Below are 19895 nucleotides of genomic sequence, written 5' to 3'. Positions count from 1 at the left end.
GATTACCAATTGTCAGAAGACTTGGTTATGTCTCCAGGTGTAACGGCCTTGGTACAGACTGTATTTGCACCTGGAGAGGATGTGCCTGAGAGTTGCTGCGGTTTGGCAGAGAGGGCATACTGGATCTTCTCCAAACCACTGATTAAGATTCGTGGATGTAGGAAGAACATCAAAGGTGGCCCCTGATGTTGAAGCTGATTTGGCTTCCTTCCATTTCCCACAAGTTTCTACTTGTGAGCTTACAGTGCTCCAGATTTTCCATCTCTCTGCTTCCTGCCAGTGGAAGCAGACCGGACCTCAGTAACTACCCTTTCTCCTCTTTGCAGGTGTTGCCTTGTGCCATGTAGATCAACTTGTCCCGAGTCCAAACCCACCTGTTCCTTGTTGCACCTGTCCCACAATTTGTCCATGCCTGAGAGCAGATTGAACTTGCGCTACACCCTCAGCTGGGGTCCACTTCTTCCCAGTTGCCAGTTTGTGAAGAGCTGTTCGTATGGCTACATCTTGAGACTTCAGCCTCACTTTGGTGCTCTTGTACTTCTCACTGAGGCTAGAGATCGGCAGTTCCAGAGCACCATGTCCATACAGCTTGGTGTTACTGAGGTAGCGCGGGAGACCCAGCCACTTCTTCATGAATCTGTCCTCTCCAGCTTCTCAACTTTGGAGATTGGAAGCTCGTACACAGTATGAGGCCACATCAAGCGGGGGTGCAACCCAAACTTCAGACACCACAGTTTCATTGAACAAGAACATTTAGAACATGTTCGTTTGGTTTGTACAGAAGCTGTTGTATGATAATTCACTGTTCATCCAGGTGTTCTGTGCCAAAAGATTTCTAAAAACTAATTTTAAAAGTCTCGTTTGACCATGAATAAACACACTATGTATTTTCAATGGAGATTAATCCGCTACTGAAAATAGTTCCAAACCCTAAAACCGAAAATACACGTCTTGGTTTTTTGTGTCTTTACTGTGAGCAGCTGTTTCTGATTTAAGGTAGTACATTCTGTGACTGCTTTTCTAAAGTTAGTCAATTGAGTTATTGAAGTCAGCAGTAGTTTGAGTTTAGACAGTTGCTCTTTTTTCAGGATAAATGGTTAAATATATCAAACTTTTTGACAAACTTACATGAGAACAAACAAAACCATGATGGCACTCCATATTTTATTTACACTCAAACAAATAAAGAGAGATACATTTTATATTTATTTGTTGAGCAGAGATAAATTAACCCACGAAAACAGAATAACATTTTGTTATTGGAGCCAAAGAAATTTAGAGATAAAACATGAACTGTATACGAGATATTTCTGCTGCTCCGTCATAAAACTGACGGGTCATATGAAGAAGAGATTTTTGGAGGTTAAACTCTGATGATGTAGGAGTCGGAGTGTGTGACATAGCGGACCCAGCGCTGAGACGGGCCAGGCTGGACGGGTGACAGGCGGAGGAAGCGGATCTGAAGCCCTGTGGCAGTGAGTTTAGGCAGCTCGAAGCTCAGACCGACTGGACCGACCTCCAACATGGAGGCTGAGCTGAGACCAGGGACCTCCAGCTGGAGAAGACGAGAGGATGATGAAACAGTAAAAATCACGATCTCATGATTATTTAGCAGCAAATGGCGTTTTCATGATTAGAAATAGTGTAGCTGTTCACAGATAAGAGATGCTCAACCCGGCTTTGTGTGAAACAATCATTAAACCGCTCAGGCTCATTTGCTAAAAAGCTGTAAACTGTGCGGATAAAACAATGGCAAGGTCAAACATGCACAAACAGCACAGCTTTTTAACTTAACTTAAACTTGGCAACAAACCTTTTCCTGATAACAGCAGGTTTTTTTTTTTTTTTTGCTTTACCAAAAATATCAATACGTGTGATTACGTGTGCCTGAGTTTGTGCGTTTGTGTTTATAGTAACCTTGAACAGTGCAGACAGTTGTGTTCCTCCAGTGAAGCGGGGGATCTTCCACTCAACAGCTCGACTCTGCTGCTTCAGCTCAGCGCTCTGATCTGGACTGCTGAGCTCCTGAGACAAACTGAACCCACAGTACACACATACAGTCACACACACAGTCACACACACGGTCACACACAGACACACACACACACACGGACACACACACACACACACACACACAGTGATTTGATTGATAATCCAGTTGAGAGCTTTCACATGATTTCACTCTGTCACAACAACATTTCACCACAGAGCTTCAGTCAGGACATTTGGGTGTTTTAAAGTGTTTTTGTGCATCAAGGTTGATGTTTTTTTTTTTTTTTTTTTTAAGTATTACAAGTAATCAAAGCAGCTTTGTACTACTTGAGATGTGAATTAAAACAGAGCCAGTGCACCGGTTTGCTATCTCAATTCAAGGCAGGCTGTTTAACCTCAGCCGCGTTATTTTCAACATAATCCGTCACACATGAAGCCCGTCCACGTGTGCATGCAAAAAGACTCTTTTTTTTTTTTTACCAGATTGTTTCCTCCCGGCCTCCGAGTAAAATTTTCCTCCTGTCAAGTCAACATCATATGATGTTTACATCTTTGAGAACATGAGAAGAACATTTCCCTGTTTCATGCTCTTTCTGCTCACTGAGAGAGCAACTAAACCCTTTCCTTCAGGTCTACACTCCTTCCCGCCGACTACGCTCTGCCAATGAATGGTCAAACCTCAAACAAAGTCCCGAGACACTAACTAGACTTTTCTCCTCTGACAATCCCGGTGGTGGGTCGAACTTCCAAACTCCATTCGTTCAGCAGAGTCCCTTTGCACCTTTAAGAAAAAGCTAAAGACCCTGCTCTTTCAAGAACACCTACAACCTTAACGATGATGACGGTTTTGATTGATAATAGCGTTCTAGAATGGTTTTGCCTGTCAGCACCTGTGTGTCTAATCGGAGTTAAAGATGTTAGTTTACACTCACTGACAACATTTCCCCTTTCCTAGACTCTTGCTTGTGTTGTATTTCCTGTCTGATGTACTTCGCTTTGGAAAAAAGCCTCTGCTAAATGAACAGTAGAATTGGAGGGACATTTTGTGTATACTTGCATAATTTAGACAGTATGCAGGAGTTTGACACGATTAGGTGCCTTTAAGATTTCTGTATTATTGAGATTGTTAATGACATTGTCAGATTTAGTTTTTAATTCTAGTATCATTACAACTCGGGTTTAGACCTCCCCTCTCAACCCAAAAGAAAGGTCACATCAGTCTCTTTGGAGCTCTCTCATTGAAGGGGTAGATTATGCATCCAGGTTATAGGAGGAAATCACAGCTACAATCAGGTGATTGTTTTCATCTGTACGGAGTGTGAAATACAAGAGAGAGATTTCTTACAAAGTTAAATTTAGCTGCTTAATGTGGGTGTTCTCTCAAATGTCTTACCTCTCTAGCGTGTCTAAAAGTATGACTGCATCAGAAAACTGACAGCTCCATCTCATGTCAGGGAACCTGACGAGTCTACGTCCACGAATCACTAGCTTTTATTTCCATACGTTTTAAATAACAAATGAGGAGCGCCTCATTCTGCTCCATAGGGCTTCCTACTTTGTTAATGTTGTTTTATTTGATAAACATGAACAGTTTTAATATCTGAGTCTCGTACGTAGAAACAGTACGTTCTGCCTGTAAATAACTTTCTGTCTGGACTGAAACTTTTCTCTTGACGTTCACAGAGCAGGTTTAAAGACCCGACAGCTTCGGAGGACCAGAACATATCGTCACATTCAAATAAGAGGCGATAGGAGCGGAGCAGAGCGGCCTCTGGTCTGCAGCCGCAGGAGTCTTTATAGACTCATTTTCATAACAAACATGAGAGACAGCGATCAGCAGCTGATTTGAATGAAGCAGCTCACCTCACAGAGCCCTTAGGGACGGGGACAGACGCACACACGTTGATGGCAGTGCTGTGGGAACAATAACATCATGAGCAACATCAACAGTCACTAATCCTCACCATGTTTATGTACACGGTGTACCTGAGTGATCACCTGTCAGACCAAAGTACTACTGAAGTACATTATTAACGGCGCTTGCAAACTCAGCCTTTCAATCTTGTGGCTTCTAACTTAAAACCTCTTAACAGCTGTGCTTCATTTAAACGTTTTTTTTTATTTATCTGAATAACTGATTCTCAAATAATCACAAATGTTAAAATTAACTCAGTAAAAATTGGAAAAGCATTACATAGCTCCCTGATATCTGCTTTTAGGGACAGTAAATACAAACCTCTTTGGTGGCAGATCACAGCGAATCTTTAGATACATCAGCAGCCTGCAAAAGAAAAAAGACATAAATAAATCAAATGTGAGTGTTTAACCTTTTCTGAACACATTTTCAGGCGGTGATGTTTTGTATGTCACATTTTAAGACTTCTACTTTTATGTGTTAGAATATCAAATTATTTGAAAAACAACCAGCATGAGGAAACAACATAGACTGTGGCGGCTGTGGCTCAGGAGTCAACAGGAAGGTTGGGGGGTTCGATCCCCAGCTGCTGCTGCAGCAACATGTCCAGTATGTCCTTACAATGTGCCGCCTCAGTGGCGTATTAATGAGTTTGGATGGGATTAGTTACTTCTGATGGTCACTTTACAGAGCAACCTCTGCCATCAGTGTGTGAATGTGTAGGTGTGACTTGCGGTGTAAAAGTGCTTTGAGTGATCAGAAGACTAGAGAAGAGCTATAAAACCTCAAGTCTATTTAACATTAAAAAAGATGGACGAAACATTCCCCTGGGAGAAAATCCCCAAAATTAGGGGAGCTCCCTCTGCTGAATGGCTTCAGATCAGGACAGAAGCCCTGCCTCCTCCATCTCTACAGATGGGCCATGGGTCAAAGTTTGATATTGAAATATATGTCCAATTTCTATGAATTTTTTTTTCTATCATTGTAGTTTGTTCTTATCATGCTCATGAATGCCCAGGTGTTTTAGAAGTTTAGTTTTGATAAGTTATTTGATGCTAGTAACATCAGATGTAACACCATGATTGACAGTTCCGTTGACAAATGAGCCTCCTGTATCGAAGTGTGCGCCGGGTTATCAGCTTAGAGGAGGAACAGTGAGGGGAAATATTACAAACACTGACATAAGAGTCATTGAACTTTTGATAACCTCGAGTGTCTGCTTCAAACCAACATGAGAATCTGATCTGCGGGGGGGCCATACCCACCTGAGGAAGCTTTGATCTTTTATGGGGAAGTTAAAAGTGTGTTTATATGAGAGGAAGGGGCGGGAGTTCAATTTGGTGGTTCAACATGCTAATCTGTACTACATAGACTCTGGCTCTAATATGATGTCAGCAGTTGTCGCAGGAGTAGCTTGGCTTATATTTTGTATCACAGGAGGAGATGTCGACGTGTCGTCCATCTTTTTATACAGTCAATAAGAAACACACTTAGCACTCAGTCTTCTAATGAAGTAAAAGTTACATAATAACAGTGTTACACAAAAATGTAATGTTCAAGTTCAAGTCCTCCATTCAAAATCTAACGCAAGTTAAACACAGAGGTGTTCAAATCTGTACTTCTATACCATTACTTACTTGTATCGCGCTGATCGACTCTTTTGACTACTCAAAGCGCTTTTACACTGTAAGGAAGTCTCGCCTAGAATTCGTTCAACGCTAACCGCTTGATCAACAAAATTATGGTAAAAGTAGCATCTGTTCTGAGGCGCATGTACCGTATTGTCTGTCAGCAGTGATAGACAATGATTGCCAAAAGGCTCTGAGATGTAAATTATGCAAACATGACTTTAGGACCAGAGAGTTTTAGAATCAGTGTTTTTTTAGAGTCAGCGTACCTTCCTCCGCTGTCTCTCTCGATTGTCGGGAAGAGTCTGAAAGGAGGAGCTGAGGGCAGATTATCACTCAGCTGATACTGCATCACTGTTTGCTGCCAAAAAAAAGAGAGGAAGATGAAGATTGATAATGAATAAATAAATAAATAAAGTTGAGTTGAGTTGAATGTGTAGGAAGGAAGCTGATTGAAACAGTGTATGTTGAAGAATAACATTTGAAAAATGAACCCAAAGACTTAAAAAAATAAAAAACGCAATCAGCTGCATCGTTTTGGTTACAAAACATTGTCAACATATTTATATAATTTAAACAGTGCAGGAGTTTGGTCACAGTTGTTGGTAATTCAAAACAATAAATTAGCCAATAGTATTGAGTATGAACCTATTTATTTTTTGTTGCCATTGTATCAAAACAAAACTAAATTGTTTGACTTTGACAAGAATCATATGAAAGTTAAAACCTATGTACTAAGTCCATCAGTCCCCCCCCCCAAATAAAAATCTGTAAATAAATCCTGAAATCAATAATTCTGTCTCTTAAGGCTATTAAAGCTTACGCTGTTTTTTTTTTTTTCACGCTGTCTCACTTCCTCAGTTTCAGAGTGCTGCTCACATGCGTTAATTGTTGCTAGGTTACTAAAGTTAACCACCACTTACCTTGTTAATGAGCTGTGTTCCTCTTTATAAGTCAGTAAACAAACCAGTAATAAGTCAGACAGTAGTCTTTAAAAAGTCAGTAAACAAACCCTGAGTCCTCTGATATGTCCTTAGATTATTTATACACAGTCAACGATCAGCGCTTAAGTACATTCATGAGTGAGTCTCAGTGGACTAGTGGAGAGTAGGATATCATCATCAGTGCCATTTTATCAGTCCATAAATACAGTGAGTCGATACTTGAGTGTGTGGATTTACTGGCATCCACTGATTATGTTCAAATCCAGTAAGACAGTGAGTATTGAAGAGCACCTCTCCCTGACTGGGACACAGGCGGAGGATCCGGTTGCTGTCGAACTCATCCAGTCGGACCGCCTGGTGGAAGCTGCACTCGTCGACACGAACAGAAGACCCGTAACCTGAGGACGGACGAACACATGGACAAAAAAAAATAAATCAGAGGCTCGAACACCTGAAACAACATGAAACATTCCCCTGCAGAGTATACTGAGACACTTTTTAGACCAGATCAAACCAAATCCTTGAATCTTCGAGGAGGATTTTAATGCTCAGGGTAAAAACCTAAAATCTTCACTTTTCAGACATTTTTACTTGTAAACAATGACTCCTGAAACCCTGTCCTGTGTCCACAAACACAAACAAATCTGTGATAAATGCAGTAACTTCATCATTCATTATGTTTAAAAGTGACTGGAGAAAGTGCAGATCTCAAAGACACAGATGGGCTGTTTAAATCCAGCCGAAAAGAAGCGAATGACCAAATAAACAGTGAAATACAGACACGTGCGTTTAGTGTGTTGACAGTGCTGTGAGCCTTTGTAAAACTCAACAGCAGGAAAGTAAAAGTTGGAGGAAATTAAGTCGTCCTGTTTGAAATACACCTGATTAAAAACATGATGTCGGTGTGGATTTAAACCACAACATGGAAACAATACCAGTGTTTGTTCACTTTCTTATTGTATTCTCACTCCTGATATGATGATGAAAACTAGAGAAATACAAGAGGACAGGTTAAGTTTTTAATATGACTACAGGTGCTGTGGTGGGTTGGATAACTTGGATTTATATGTTTTGATATGTGAAATATGTCATATATGATAAGACAGTGTGTGTGTGTGTGTGTGTGTGTGTGTGTGTGTGTGTGTGTGTGTGAGTTTGTGTGTTTGTGTGTTTTACCTCTCAGCTGTGACTTGCCAATGCTGAACTCTTCATTCAGGCCGATCCGCATTTCTGTAAAATCAGGACATGCTGTTACCATCTTCAAACTTTTCTATTCTAGTTAAAATTCATTGACATGGTTACCACGGCAACAAAAATACAAATCTAAGTCAACCAGCAGCGGGTCATTTGTTTTTGTTTTGTTTATATATATATATATATAAATACAGTATATATATATATATATATATATATATATATATATATATATATATATATACACACACACACATATATATATTGCAAGCCAACTCCTGCACACTGTTTAAATACGTTTACGATTTAGACAGTGCAGTGTGTTTGTGGTTACAAATAGGACTGAAGGTCTGTAAGGAGAAAATGTATTGTTTAAACAGAAACACAATTTGACATCAACAGAGTTTGAATGAAATGTCCTCTCTGATAAAGTCTTCATAAAGCCTTGAGAAAACAATCAGGGGCCGCATTCACCAACATTTTCTAAAGATAGAACTTAGGAAGTTCTTAAGGATGTTCTCAAGTGTACACCCTGATTGTTTTCTTAAGAACTTTATTACGTCTCAGATCCTGTAGGGCAGGTATATGTTTGTGCTTATATATACAGTATGTTAGGTGTGAAATCTTAGACTAAAGGAATGAAATATTATTTCATTATAATAGGCACGTTTGTCATTATTTGTAGAAAGCAGTTTTTCTACGTTTTTTGGTGCATAGCTTTTTTAGGGTGTGCCAGAAACATGAGATAAGATCAGAGATGAGATCAGATCAAGATCAGAGAAACCAAAAACAAAAGTGACAACGATGAATGATAAAAGTTGTGTGTTAAATGAATACATTTAAAAGGATTACCTTTTCACTCTAATTTTAGGACAAGTGTAGTGTGATCTTAAAGTTAAGAAGAAAATTAGAAAGACACTGCTTTGCTTTTAAGAATCTCATTTCTTTTTCCTAAGTTAAGAAAATAAATCAGCACTTTTTTTCATGAATGTCAAATATGAAGTTCAGAAGAAATCTGCAGGTTTTGTGGCGGTTCCTTGCTTGATTGAAGCTCCATTACGTTGTGTTTCTTAACTGTGATGGTGTCTTACGTTCCACCTCATGCGTTACCTTGTGTTTTAAAGAGAACATACTTGGATTTGCAAGTCAAAGACACATTTCTGCCTTTCGATGCAAAAACAGGTAAATCTACTGAACTTGTATCCTGACTTTAAAGCAAACAAAGAGTGGATATTTGCTGCTGTTTGACTAAACTCAAATGAAAATTGACAAGTGCTTCTACTAAAAACTTTTTTATTAAAGAAAAATCTGATAGTTATTTAAAATGAATTAACCTTTTTAGTCTATTCATGTACAAAGAGAAATGACTTATTGGACTACAAACAGTTCACAACCAAAGAGGTCTTTCACTTTAGCTGAAACTACTGTAGTGTGTGATTGGCTTGAATAATTACTTAAAACTATTTATATGCAGTGTATTTAAAATAGTTCTAACTTGATTTTTATTTGCGTGAATAAATCTGCTGAGGGTTGCAGTTCTAAAATTGAACAATGAGAAAAAAGAGGCAACATCATAAAGTTTATACAACATACAATCCTGGTCAAAATCTTCTGCTCCTTCTGCTTTTTCCTTCAACTCAAACAAACTGCCGCACATTTCCTTGTAATGTCACGTAGAAGGTCAGATTCACCCTGGTAGCTATGAAACTGAAATGAACTGATTGACTTTGAATGTAGCACACTTTACAGTAAAGAGAGAGAGAGAGAGAGCACAGACACAAACAGAGCTGAAGACTTCACAGGCAGTTAAAGCTCTTCTCAGGTAAATAAGACGGACGAAGGCAAAGCCAACGAGTCCGGAGCCATGCTGACATTTTTTGACTTTCTATTGATGCTATGTGTAGTGACTGTCTTCAGTGTCTTCACCACATCAACAAATGAACAGAAGAGAACATTCTGGCAAGCGGAAAACCTGATGAAGCAACTGAATACTTCCCTCTGCATTCACGCATCGTCTCGCCGCGACCTCGTGCAGAACATGTACGATTATTTCGTTTCCATTCTGAGTCAAAGTCAGGGTGGAAAATGTGTTCTCATGCAGCTCAATTATCGGAGGTATGTTCAATCTCACCTGAGCAGCTCGGCATGTAGCACTTGACTTTGATCTCTCCCTCGACGTCGGCCTTCATCACCACTCCCTGCAGCACAAACCACCATCATCATCCTCCTCCTCTTCATCACAGAGAGAAACTAGGCTACTGATAAATAATGTTTTTTTATTACTTTCTCTGCCTGAGCACCCGGAGAGACGAGTCAGAGAAAGTGAAACTGAAACATGATGTAACATCTTAATAAATAATGGTATTGATCAAAATGACAAATACATGTGTATATATGTCTGTGTGATTCATAAGGCCATGTATGTGTCTTTAGTTGTCCTGTATTTAGAAGGCTCAACCAGACAACTTAGTATCAACTTGTGCAACATTGCATTTGAATAATCGATACTGAACTTTATCTTCTCTTAACAAATAAAGAAAGTCAAATATTCCAGACAGTAACACCCGTTTACAGTATTTGTTTTTGTTACTCACATTGGAGCCGATGACGACTGACATCCTCTCTATCACGTCCACAAATATCTCGCTCTTCCCTCCCTGGAAAAACAGAAATAAATAAAACAAAACAAAAAGCCCATTGATGGAAAATGTTCTCTTGGTTTCAGGAAGTTCAGCTGGGATGTGAAGATTTACTGGAACATTAAACTGAGCACCCAGCCCTGTAAAAACAACTCACGCGTGATGCCACATGCATGTAACAACTCTGACTCCCGATTGATAATTGTAAAACATTCAAATGTATGTAATCTCCGTAAACCTAGCAAAATGTAAGGCTTTTAGGTTTCGAGCGTTTCTACGACAACCAGCACACGAGTTTACGCTCATTGCCTCAGTGCGATGTTCTTTCTCCTCATTGGATAAATCAGTTTGATCATTATATCCTGTTGAGTCATCGTTTTGATAAAAATCTCTGGAAAAACCCCCCAAATAATATCACGATGGTTACAAATCACAGAACGCTGAAAGACATCTTCATATCTCTTATCCAACAAAGAGTGGAAAACCTGAAGATGTTCATGAACTGTCACAGAGACTAGGAGGTCCTCCCTTTTACGAAGCTGAAAAGAGCTGCTTCATAAAAGTTTATTGATTTATTGAAAATCCGATGTTGCCCTAAATACAGACTTTTCTCATTTCAGAGACTTTTTTTTAGTTTAGATTTTCAAGTGACAGCTGGTGGGCAGACACTGCGTCAGTTCATCCAGATTAAAAATTGAAACCAGCAACTCTCAATTATTTACATTTGCTAATTTAAATTTTGATTTTATATATATTAACAGTATTGTATTCAAGACAGTACAAGTACTGCTACCTGCTTACTTCTTCTTCTTCCTCTACTGAATTGTTGTTACGCTGAAACACCTACAACTATTCAATGTTTGTGTGTTATGTGTAGTTTGCAATAAACCTGATTCTGATTTTCATTATTTATTTTTCAGAAATGGGGCAAAGTGTTCACACTCAGGGTTCAGGCATTAAAATAAAATGTTAGTCATGTAAAGGAAGCAAACTAATGACATGCTTATCCTGCTCTGGTCCCTGGTTTGTTCATGGTCATAACCATTAAGACAAAAATATACTCGTGGAAAATGACGGAAATCTCAAAATTCCCATTCATGTACTTCCCCCGAGGCCTAAAGGACTACTGCTTCTGGGAAAAAGTGCCAGGACTTTCCTGACTGCTGGCTAGTCTTTGATTCTGGAAATGTTATCTTGGACAGCATTTTTGAGGTTATATGTTATTTGTCTGTGGCTTTACGTTGAGCTCCCTCAGCTCGACAGGTGAGACGTCGTGTACCTGCTCTCTGCTGGACTGGATGGGTCTGTTGGCCGCAGAGCTCGGAGCTACTTTACTCTGCTGCGTCTCTGCTCCAAACTAAAGAACAAAAAAACATAACCAACAAAAGAGCTACTTACAAGACTGAACAATACAAAGAGAAACTTTTTTTATGAATGAGATCAATTCAGAACCATATCAAGGAGATGTGTTTAGTTATAACGTACCAGGGCAACGTTGCTGAGGTCAAACAGGCTGAATGGCCGGGAGGAGACCGCTTCAGTCTGGATGAAGTTCTTCAGGACGTCAGAAGACGTGGTCTGGATGTGTCCATAGTCCTGACACACACACACACACACACACACACACACACACACACACACACACTTTCAATCATCAGTAGTATCAACAAGCAACAAACAACACATCTTCAGTCCTACTCTAATGGTAGCAGTAATTAGTAACACAGTTATCCAGGTTTTTTTTTTTTTTTGGGGGGGGGGGGGGGGGGGGGGGGTTGGCTGAATATTTACCCCACCTTACGACTTCCACAGCGGAGGGACCTGAGATAAATTCACTCACCACCACCTCGTCCAGCAGCTCATAGATGAGAGCGAAGTTCATCTGCACAGACTTCTCAGACAGACTGCCGCAGTAATCTTTGACCAGAGCTGTTAGTCTGAAAACACGGAATTACACAGAGACAAAGAAACTGCTTCATCCTCACGGCGTAACTTGTTACAGAGAAACATTAAATACACACCACTCTCAAACTTCCCATGTGTGTATTGAGTAAATATTTGAATGAAATAAGGAAAAGGATTCTCATATTTCTATGTTTATTTCCTCAGATGAACAGGAGATCGGGACATAAAATCAACAAACTGTATTACAGCTTCAAATGAGCAGTGTTGGAAATGCACTGAGAATATTTATTAAAGACAGAATTCTCCAAACTATAAGATGACCCCACTTTTTCTCAGGTGTATTTTAAGAAGAAGAAAAAACGGTCGTATTCCGCTGCTTTCTCTAGAACTACTGATTCAAAGTAAATATTGAGAGTTTTACTCTTTTAACACATATTTTTTTGGATCTGCAGTTTCTTTGTAGGTTTAGCTAAAATATACCAAATATGATAAACAAACTCATCTTTGCATTAAACCTGACCTGTGCTATTATTGACTGAAACTAAAACAGATAAATAAATACAAAGTAAACTTGAACTGATTAAACACTATCTGTTTGTGATTACTGAAAACAAACCTGTTGAGGAATTCGATGACGGTGAAGGGGGAGGAGTTGGCTGTTGTCGTGGCGACCCAGTACAGCCCTCCCTGTCTGACGTGGATGAAGTGAAGATCTTTGTGGTTCTGAAGAACAAAACAATTCAAAACTCAGAGTGTTATTTTTTTTATTTATTATTTTCTTACATTTTATTTTTTTGTCATGTTCTGAAGGCTTGAGAGTAAAGCTACAGGTGCTGCAGGTGTTACCATGACAACTGGAGGCTGGTCTCCGGTCAGCGCTGTGACCTTCTCATAGAAAATATTGACAGCATCACTTCCTGCTTCTCCACGGACTGATGACAAAGTTAAGAATGATTTTTATGACAATTGAATAGTATAAGGGTTAGTTGAGAACGATTTAAAGTTAAAAATAAAAGTATCTCTAGTATATCATCAATCAAAACAGTGATAGTCTGAATAATATATAATTTCAGATGTTATTAATGGAATGTGTCCATAAATACAGGACCAGATGTCAAAAGGTGTAATAGAGGGAGTCTGGCATATAAATGTTTTGTAAATGACAATAAATGGAGGATACAGTCTTTGTAAATGAGATGGTCGCCCTTTGAGGACAAGATGAAGACCTGCGAGATCATCCTGCTGTAAGACAGAGAGACGGTTTCAGAGACATCAATAAATACATGTTTTTTATTATACAGGAGTTATTTGGCTCCTAAAGTATTTCGAGCAAGTGTCACATGGCAGCACCTCCTATCTGTGGTAGTAAGTAGAGTCGGTCAGGTTTCACACAACACAAATTATTATCATTAAAGCCCCTTTGATTATGAACTGATTAAAGTTTCTATGGGATCTATATTTAGTGTGAATGACTCTAAGAATTGGGTTAAAACAACTAATCTCTTACCGTGTGGAGGGAAACCACCAATTTTAGCAGAAGCCAAAAAATGATTTAATCCCCTTGTTAAAACGATTATATGTGACACCTCTGTGTATATGTGACACAGAGGTGTCACATATGGATATTTTACAATACCAAGAGCTACAGAACTAGAGAGCTCATATTGATGACATTTGTGAGGAGGAGCCTTTAGAAATGAGGAGAAACTTGGCTTGGTTTGTGTCGGTGATCCAGTGATACTTACATGTAGTAGGATTTCAGCTGAACATACAGGTGGGTGATGCAGTGAAAAACATTGATCACTTTAACGACGAGTTATAAAGACACGAATTCAAATACTACTGCTAACATTAGCCGGCTAACAGCGGTGTTTATTAGCTAGCACATTAACAGTACTATTAATTGAGTCCATGACTAATTGGATGCCGCAAGAGAAAAAGGTGTTAAATGAAAAACTCTTAGTGACGTATAATGTGGAGCATTAGCATCAGACAGACTAGCTGTTTACTATCCGGGTCAGTAGAAAGAAGATAGGAGCATAGCGCCCCCTGGTGGACAGGCGGAACAAACACCCATTTTTAAAAATGTTTAATCTTCTCAGCAGATAATATTTTAAAATAAATGTAACGGGTCTCTGGTGAGAGGGGTATTTTGATAGCTTCTGCAACATACGTTAATTTATAAAGCCAAATATACGTAGCTTGTAGTAAAGTCCTCCGAACTGAAGGCGGCAGCAGAAGGCAAAAATGACAACGGAAGTAGTTCTTGTCGGCGGAATACGTTTAATTCGACCATAACATCGTTGTGCGTTTCCCATGTAACCTGTCTCACAATGAAGTAAGTTATAATAGTAACTTGTTCATATTATTATGTGTGGGAGGTTCACTCATTCCCTACTCACTATACAGTGAATAGGGAGTGATTTCGGACGCAGCCTAAATGTCTGTTACATTGAATCTGTTTATGGAGGTTAACCAGATGTGATGTGTAACTTCCTTTAATATATCGTTAAGATGCATGTGAAAGAAAGATATCATGTGATAATAATTACAAACAGTTGTACTGTGCACAAGCCAAATTGTTCAACTTAAAATGCATTACAGTTTTGTTATGTAGTGCGCTGTGGCTTTATTGAGCTCAACTAGTTTTAATATAGGATGATTGTTCTTCTACCAGGAACAGGGTTCAGGCGACTTGTTGAGTTCAAGATTTTATTCTTCCGTTGCAGGACATGTTTAGTTCTCGCTCACATTTTTTTAAAACAACCTATGTGTAAAAAAAATAGCTGCAAATGAAATGTAGTCTGGCTTGATGATGTTTCTGTAAGACGATAATAGCTTGATCTTTTCGACAAAGTAGTGATACATCAGAATCGGTTGAGTTGCTGAAAGCGATCCTGAAATGATTTTTTAAATAATATATCAGAGTTTATCAGAGTGCCACTTTTTCACCTTGAACTTCGTTTGCAAATAACCTTTGCTGTTTGCAATCATTATTTGCCAATGTTGTGTGCAATTTAAAGAGTGTGTAGGAGTCTGCCTACACTGTTTTGAATAGAATTATTCATTCACTGTTGATCATTAATGTGACAGAGACTGTATAGTTTTAAATTGTCAAATTTATCAAAAAAGTGTTTAAGTTACTTCTAACCCAATTGGAGGACTTAATGAACTGGTTTGCATTACAACATAAACACACAGCAATGGAAACATTTGGATTCAGATCATAACTTTAAAATGAAATTCTTCAGGACCAGGATGAATCTTCTCTATGCTAAAATGAAACCTCACAGACACAGATACAAACGCTCTTGCTCCTTTTCGTCTCAAAGAGTTCAGATTAAACTGGTTAAACTCATTATAATGGTGCAAAAGATGAAACATCTCTGTGTCTTTGTTTTCAGTCCACTGACAAAGGTGAAGTTGATCAATGAGCTGAACGAGCGAGAGGCCAAACTCGGGGTGAATGAGACTGTCTCCTGGCACAGCGAGTACAAAGACAGCGCCTGGATTTTTATCGGTAAGATGAATCAGAATTGTTTTTTTATTGCCAACTACATTTACATATACAAGGAATTTGTCTTGTTGGATTGGTGCGAAAGAAAAAAAACAAGGTTAAAATAACAAGTACTTAAAAAAAAAAAAATATTAGAAGAAATTACCAATATATAAAATAGAATTTAAAAATGTCCAATATAAAGAACAATAAAAAATGTACAAAGGGTGCATGATAGAAAATAAATGTAAAGTACAGTGAGTGTTAATGTAACGCATAAAGAAACAGTTTCAGCCTACTGTTGTGTTTTGTTCCTGCAGGAGGATTTCCATACGAACTGAGTGAAGGAGACATCATCTGCGTCTTCTCTCAGTATGTACCTGTATCATATTAACAACCCTCTGACACTCAGCTGGAATGTAAGATGCTGCCAGCCTGTCCTCCCTCCCTGAAGCAGCCACAGGTCAGAGAACAGAAAGATCAACTTTCTCTTCCTCTCTGCAGGTATGGAGAGATCGTGAACATCAACCTGGTGCGAGACAAGAAGACCGGGAAGTCCAAAGGTTTCTGCTTCATCTGCTATGAGGACCAGCGGAGCACCATCCTGGCTGTGGACAACTTAAACAGCATCAAGGTGACACAACTGATGTCCTTAAACTAGTTTGTTTCATCTGTTCACAAAAATCTAAACTTCAAATGGTTTGTTGTGGTTCCTTTGTACACATATGCTGACAGCTGGTAATGTCAGCCTGCTGCACTCTAGTTTAAGCAGATTTCCTGTTACTATGTCACTGCTCCTGACTGATGTTTGCTCAGAAATGTTCCTCCAAACTGTCTTGGTTTGTGTGTTTGTATAGTTGTTTAATTGCAGGGAAATACCTGCACAATGCTTAAAAAACATTTAGCCAGGTATTTCTGCAATGTAGACATTTCTCTCTCTCTAAACATGTGGTATCAAACTTAGACAACATTTTTTAAATGTAGAAAACTTTGATGTGTTCAAGGTAAATATGAGGCTACAACATGCAGACTGCAATACATTGAATATTGGTTTTGAGTAGTATGTGGATTGGCAGATTTATATTAAAAAAAAAAAGGGGAAGTTGTATTTATATCATTGGATTTTTGTCAAGTAATCTACACACAAAGTGCTACTTATGAAACAGAAATACTTTATTCGTCCCTGTAGCACTGCTCATCTGTGTTCTTCTTCTCTAATGTTTCCTCATTTTGTGATTCTGTGTTGTTTGCATGCAGATCAAAGGTCGGACCATCCGTGTGGACCATGTTAAAGACTACCGTCCTCCCAAAGACTCGGAGGACATAGATGATGTCACCAAACAGCTGAGAGAGCAGGGCTGTGCTCCTAAACTCCTCCCACCACCCTCCTCCTCCTCAGAGGAAGACGATCAGCACGCCATCCCTGCGAAGAAGCCCAAAAAAGGTAAGATCACATCCTCTGTTGTTTAATTGATCCTTCACACTGCCCTCTACAGGTGAAAAACAAAAGTGTTAAAAGACATGATGCTGGAAGAAAACTGTAACAAACAGAAATGTTGTAATAGCTGATATTTAAACAACGAATCTTCATTGACACCAAACATAAATGTCTAATATGCAACATTTTAAACATGAGTATAGTACATGTATAAAGCGCTCAGTACTGTGTGTTAGTGTTGACTCCTCAACAAGTCTTATCAAAAATACTCCAGGATTGCAATCCATTGACTTACATTTCTACTTATATTGCTGCAGAGACATTTCACACAAAGCCCTTCATACACCGTATACCTTTAAAGCTCCCGTGAGGAACTTTTGGTTTGCCTCCATTTTTGGTGTCCTGAGTGGTCCATCCTTTATCTTTGCTGATCTTGTCCTTGGATTCATGAGTTGGGATTGATAACACTGCATACCTACTTTTATTAGAAATATTTCTGAAACATTTGCTCAGATGCTGTTTCAGTAGAATTTTAAATCTCATTTCATCTGACCTCACTGCAGAGTTTACAGACATTAAACACAACTACTGGTATCAAGAGTCGGTTGTGTTTCTCAGTGTTTCTGCATTCATGTTTATATTTACTATTATTAGTAGCTTGAGCGCAAAAGATTATAACAATAATTGAAATTTGTTTAGCAAGCTGCTTTCATCAGGAATATAATTGTGGGTTATCTGATTGATCTGCCTGCTGTCTTATTAAATCATTTAGAATGGGTTTGTTGTAAATGTAAAGTCTCTTATACAGAGACTCAGGTTGATTGAGAGTCAGATAGCTAATAAGTTATTATTAAATATGCAGTCATTATATTTTGCCACCATGGGGCAGTATTACTCCAGATACAAGTATCCCTGTGAGATAAAATGTTTGTTTCTCCTCTCTTTGCCTGCTTCAGACAAGAAAGAGAAGAAGAAAAAGAAGAAAGAGAAGAAGGAGAAAAAGAAGGCTGAAAAGGACAGAGTGAAAGAGATGGGGAAACTCTCTTCCTCTTCTTCTCCTTCTCCTTCTCCTCCTCCTCCTCCTCCACCTGTTAAAGTCAAAGAGGAGAAACAGGATCCTGGATACAGCAAATATAACCAGAGGGGGGAGCCACCAGGAGGACAAGAGAATGGACAGAGAGCGGCGAGGGACAATGAGAGACTGAGAGGGGAGGAGGACAGGAGGAGAGAGACAGATCGAGAGAGAGAGGATGACAGGAGGAGGAATAGAGACAGGAGCAGAGACAGAGAGGGTGACAGGAGGAGAGAGACAGACCGAGAATATGAGAGAAAAAGAGAGATGGGGAGAGAGAGAGACGGTGATAGAAGAAGAGAGATGGACAGAGATGACAACAGAAGAAGAGAGACGGAAAAGGAAAGGGACGGGGATAGGAGGAGAGAAACAGACAGGGATGGTGATAGAAGAAGGGAAACCGACCGTGACAGAGAAAATTACAGAAGAAGAGAAACAGAAAATGATAGAAGAGAGAGCGACAGAGACAGAGATCGGTCACACAAACACTGAGACTTTTTGTAGTAAACTGAGAATGTAACTGCTGGTTTGCTCATGTAAAACATGCACAATGTAAAGTAGATAGTGATATCTTTTATAATTGTCCAGATGTTTGATGTTTTTTCTATATTACAGAAGGTTTAAAGTAATGCTGGCGCTCTGTAGAGGCTGCAGTTTTCACTACAACCTCCACATTTTTTTTCAGTCCTTATCAAACAAGACTGAAAAGGTTTTAAATATGTGACATTTATTACTTCAACTAGATGCAAAGCTTTCTTTGTAGTTATTCTGACAAAAAAAAGCAATTCATCTTTACATTTTCAAAGGTTGAGATTCAATCAGTTTAATAAAAAAATGTTTTCAGAAACAGTCTGAAAGTTTAACAAATCTGTTAAAATGCTTAAAAAGATGTTTCACATCCAGAAAAGTTCATTTTTGTATTAGTTTTGTAATAAACAGAAATGTATCGTTTGCAACATTGTGGTTTTTATCAAATTTATGAAGTGTGTCCTTTGACGTATCAAGAACAAATGTATGTAGTAGAATAGATTTAAATTCTGTTTTTTTTATTTCAATTTCGTCTTACTTTACCCGCTGTCATTGGTTTATATTGTTGGGAACATGCTTAAGTGGTAAATTCATAGTATTCTATGTTATGTAAATATTTCAATACAAGACAGTTTGCAGTCAGGTTGGTAACTCTGCAAAGCCATACTTAAAAAAAAATGTTATTCTAATTATAATTTTTGACTAATTTAACATTTCCAGCTTTTACTAAAGGAATTAATTGGAACCAGTATCTAAATAAAAATATTAAAATAATCCCGGAATAACCAACAGTTAATTTAACTGAAATGTAAAGCTAAAGCTAATATACACAGTATATTAGACAGTCTTAATAACTCAAGATGATATAATATAAAACATTGATTTATTGAGAACAACACTCTGATTTCATATTTTAAAGAATTCTTAATATTTTAGTTATTTAATCTAATAAATGTAAGCCAGTTTGGTCGATTGATCAGACCTACAATACCCATGAGTCTCAGCTTCTGTTCTAGGCTAGTAAATAACATGTTTCATTACAGTTAGCAGTAGCTCATTAAAAATACTGTAAATCTCTGAATGGTAAATGCACCGTGGGAGTCATAGTGGTCAACTTGCATTTTAGTCCTTGTAAATTAAAAAT

General features: G+C 38.5%; 2 protein-coding genes across 2 annotated transcripts; one reads left to right on the top strand and one right to left on the bottom strand.

The window, feature by feature from the left end:
• Positions 1 to 1160: 1160 nt before the first annotated feature.
• Positions 1161 to 14231, bottom strand: ap4m1 (adaptor related protein complex 4 subunit mu 1). Its single transcript, XM_079355978.1, has 16 exons — positions 13963 to 14231; positions 13398 to 13459; positions 13064 to 13149; positions 12834 to 12940; positions 12153 to 12249; positions 11798 to 11908; positions 11592 to 11669; positions 10268 to 10330; positions 9805 to 9871; positions 7656 to 7709; positions 6771 to 6877; positions 5805 to 5896; positions 4229 to 4273; positions 3856 to 3906; positions 1918 to 2035; positions 1161 to 1555 (listed from the first exon to the last, which is right to left on the bottom strand). The coding sequence occupies exons 2-16, from the start codon at positions 13453 to 13455 to the stop codon at positions 1364 to 1366; spliced, it is 1326 nt and encodes a 441-aa protein (XP_079212104.1). The 5' UTR covers positions 13456 to 13459; positions 13963 to 14231; the 3' UTR covers positions 1161 to 1363.
• A 216-nt stretch (positions 14232 to 14447) lies between these two features.
• Positions 14448 to 19278, top strand: rbmx2 (RNA binding motif protein X-linked 2). Its single transcript, XM_079355983.1, has 6 exons — positions 14448 to 14555; positions 15622 to 15737; positions 16034 to 16085; positions 16218 to 16347; positions 16971 to 17157; positions 18108 to 19278. The coding sequence occupies exons 1-6, from the start codon at positions 14551 to 14553 to the stop codon at positions 18713 to 18715; spliced, it is 1098 nt and encodes a 365-aa protein (XP_079212109.1). The 5' UTR covers positions 14448 to 14550; the 3' UTR covers positions 18716 to 19278.
• The last annotated feature ends 617 nt before the right edge of the window (positions 19279 to 19895 follow it).

This window comes from Symphodus melops (genome assembly GCF_947650265.1).
Source record: "Symphodus melops genome assembly, chromosome: 11".
Lineage (NCBI taxonomy): Eukaryota > Metazoa > Chordata > Actinopteri > Labriformes > Labridae > Symphodus > Symphodus melops.
This window is presented reverse-complemented; position numbering and strand designations above follow the sequence as displayed.

What these genes read in the sequence shown, in the direction of transcription:
- ap4m1 (XM_079355978.1), bottom strand. Translation starts at nt 13,455, where the DNA reads ATGATCTCGCAGGTCTTCATCTTGTCCTCAAAGGGCGACCATCTCATT. An exon ending in GTCCCTAAGGGCTCTGTGAG is followed by an intron (nt 2,036 to 3,855) that starts GTGAGCTGCTTC and finishes CTGTGGGTTCAG; the next exon opens with TTTGTCTCAGGAGCTCAGCA. An exon ending in AACTGTCTGCACTGTTCAAG is followed by an intron (nt 1,556 to 1,917) that starts GTTACTATAAAC and finishes CGTCTTCTCCAG; the next exon opens with CTGGAGGTCCCTGGTCTCAG.
- rbmx2 (XM_079355983.1), top strand. An exon ending in CAGCGCCTGGATTTTTATCG is followed by an intron (nt 15,738 to 16,033) that starts GTAAGATGAATC and finishes TTGTTCCTGCAG; the next exon opens with GAGGATTTCCATACGAACTG. An exon ending in TGCGAAGAAGCCCAAAAAAG is followed by an intron (nt 17,158 to 18,107) that starts GTAAGATCACAT and finishes TGCCTGCTTCAG; the next exon opens with ACAAGAAAGAGAAGAAGAAA.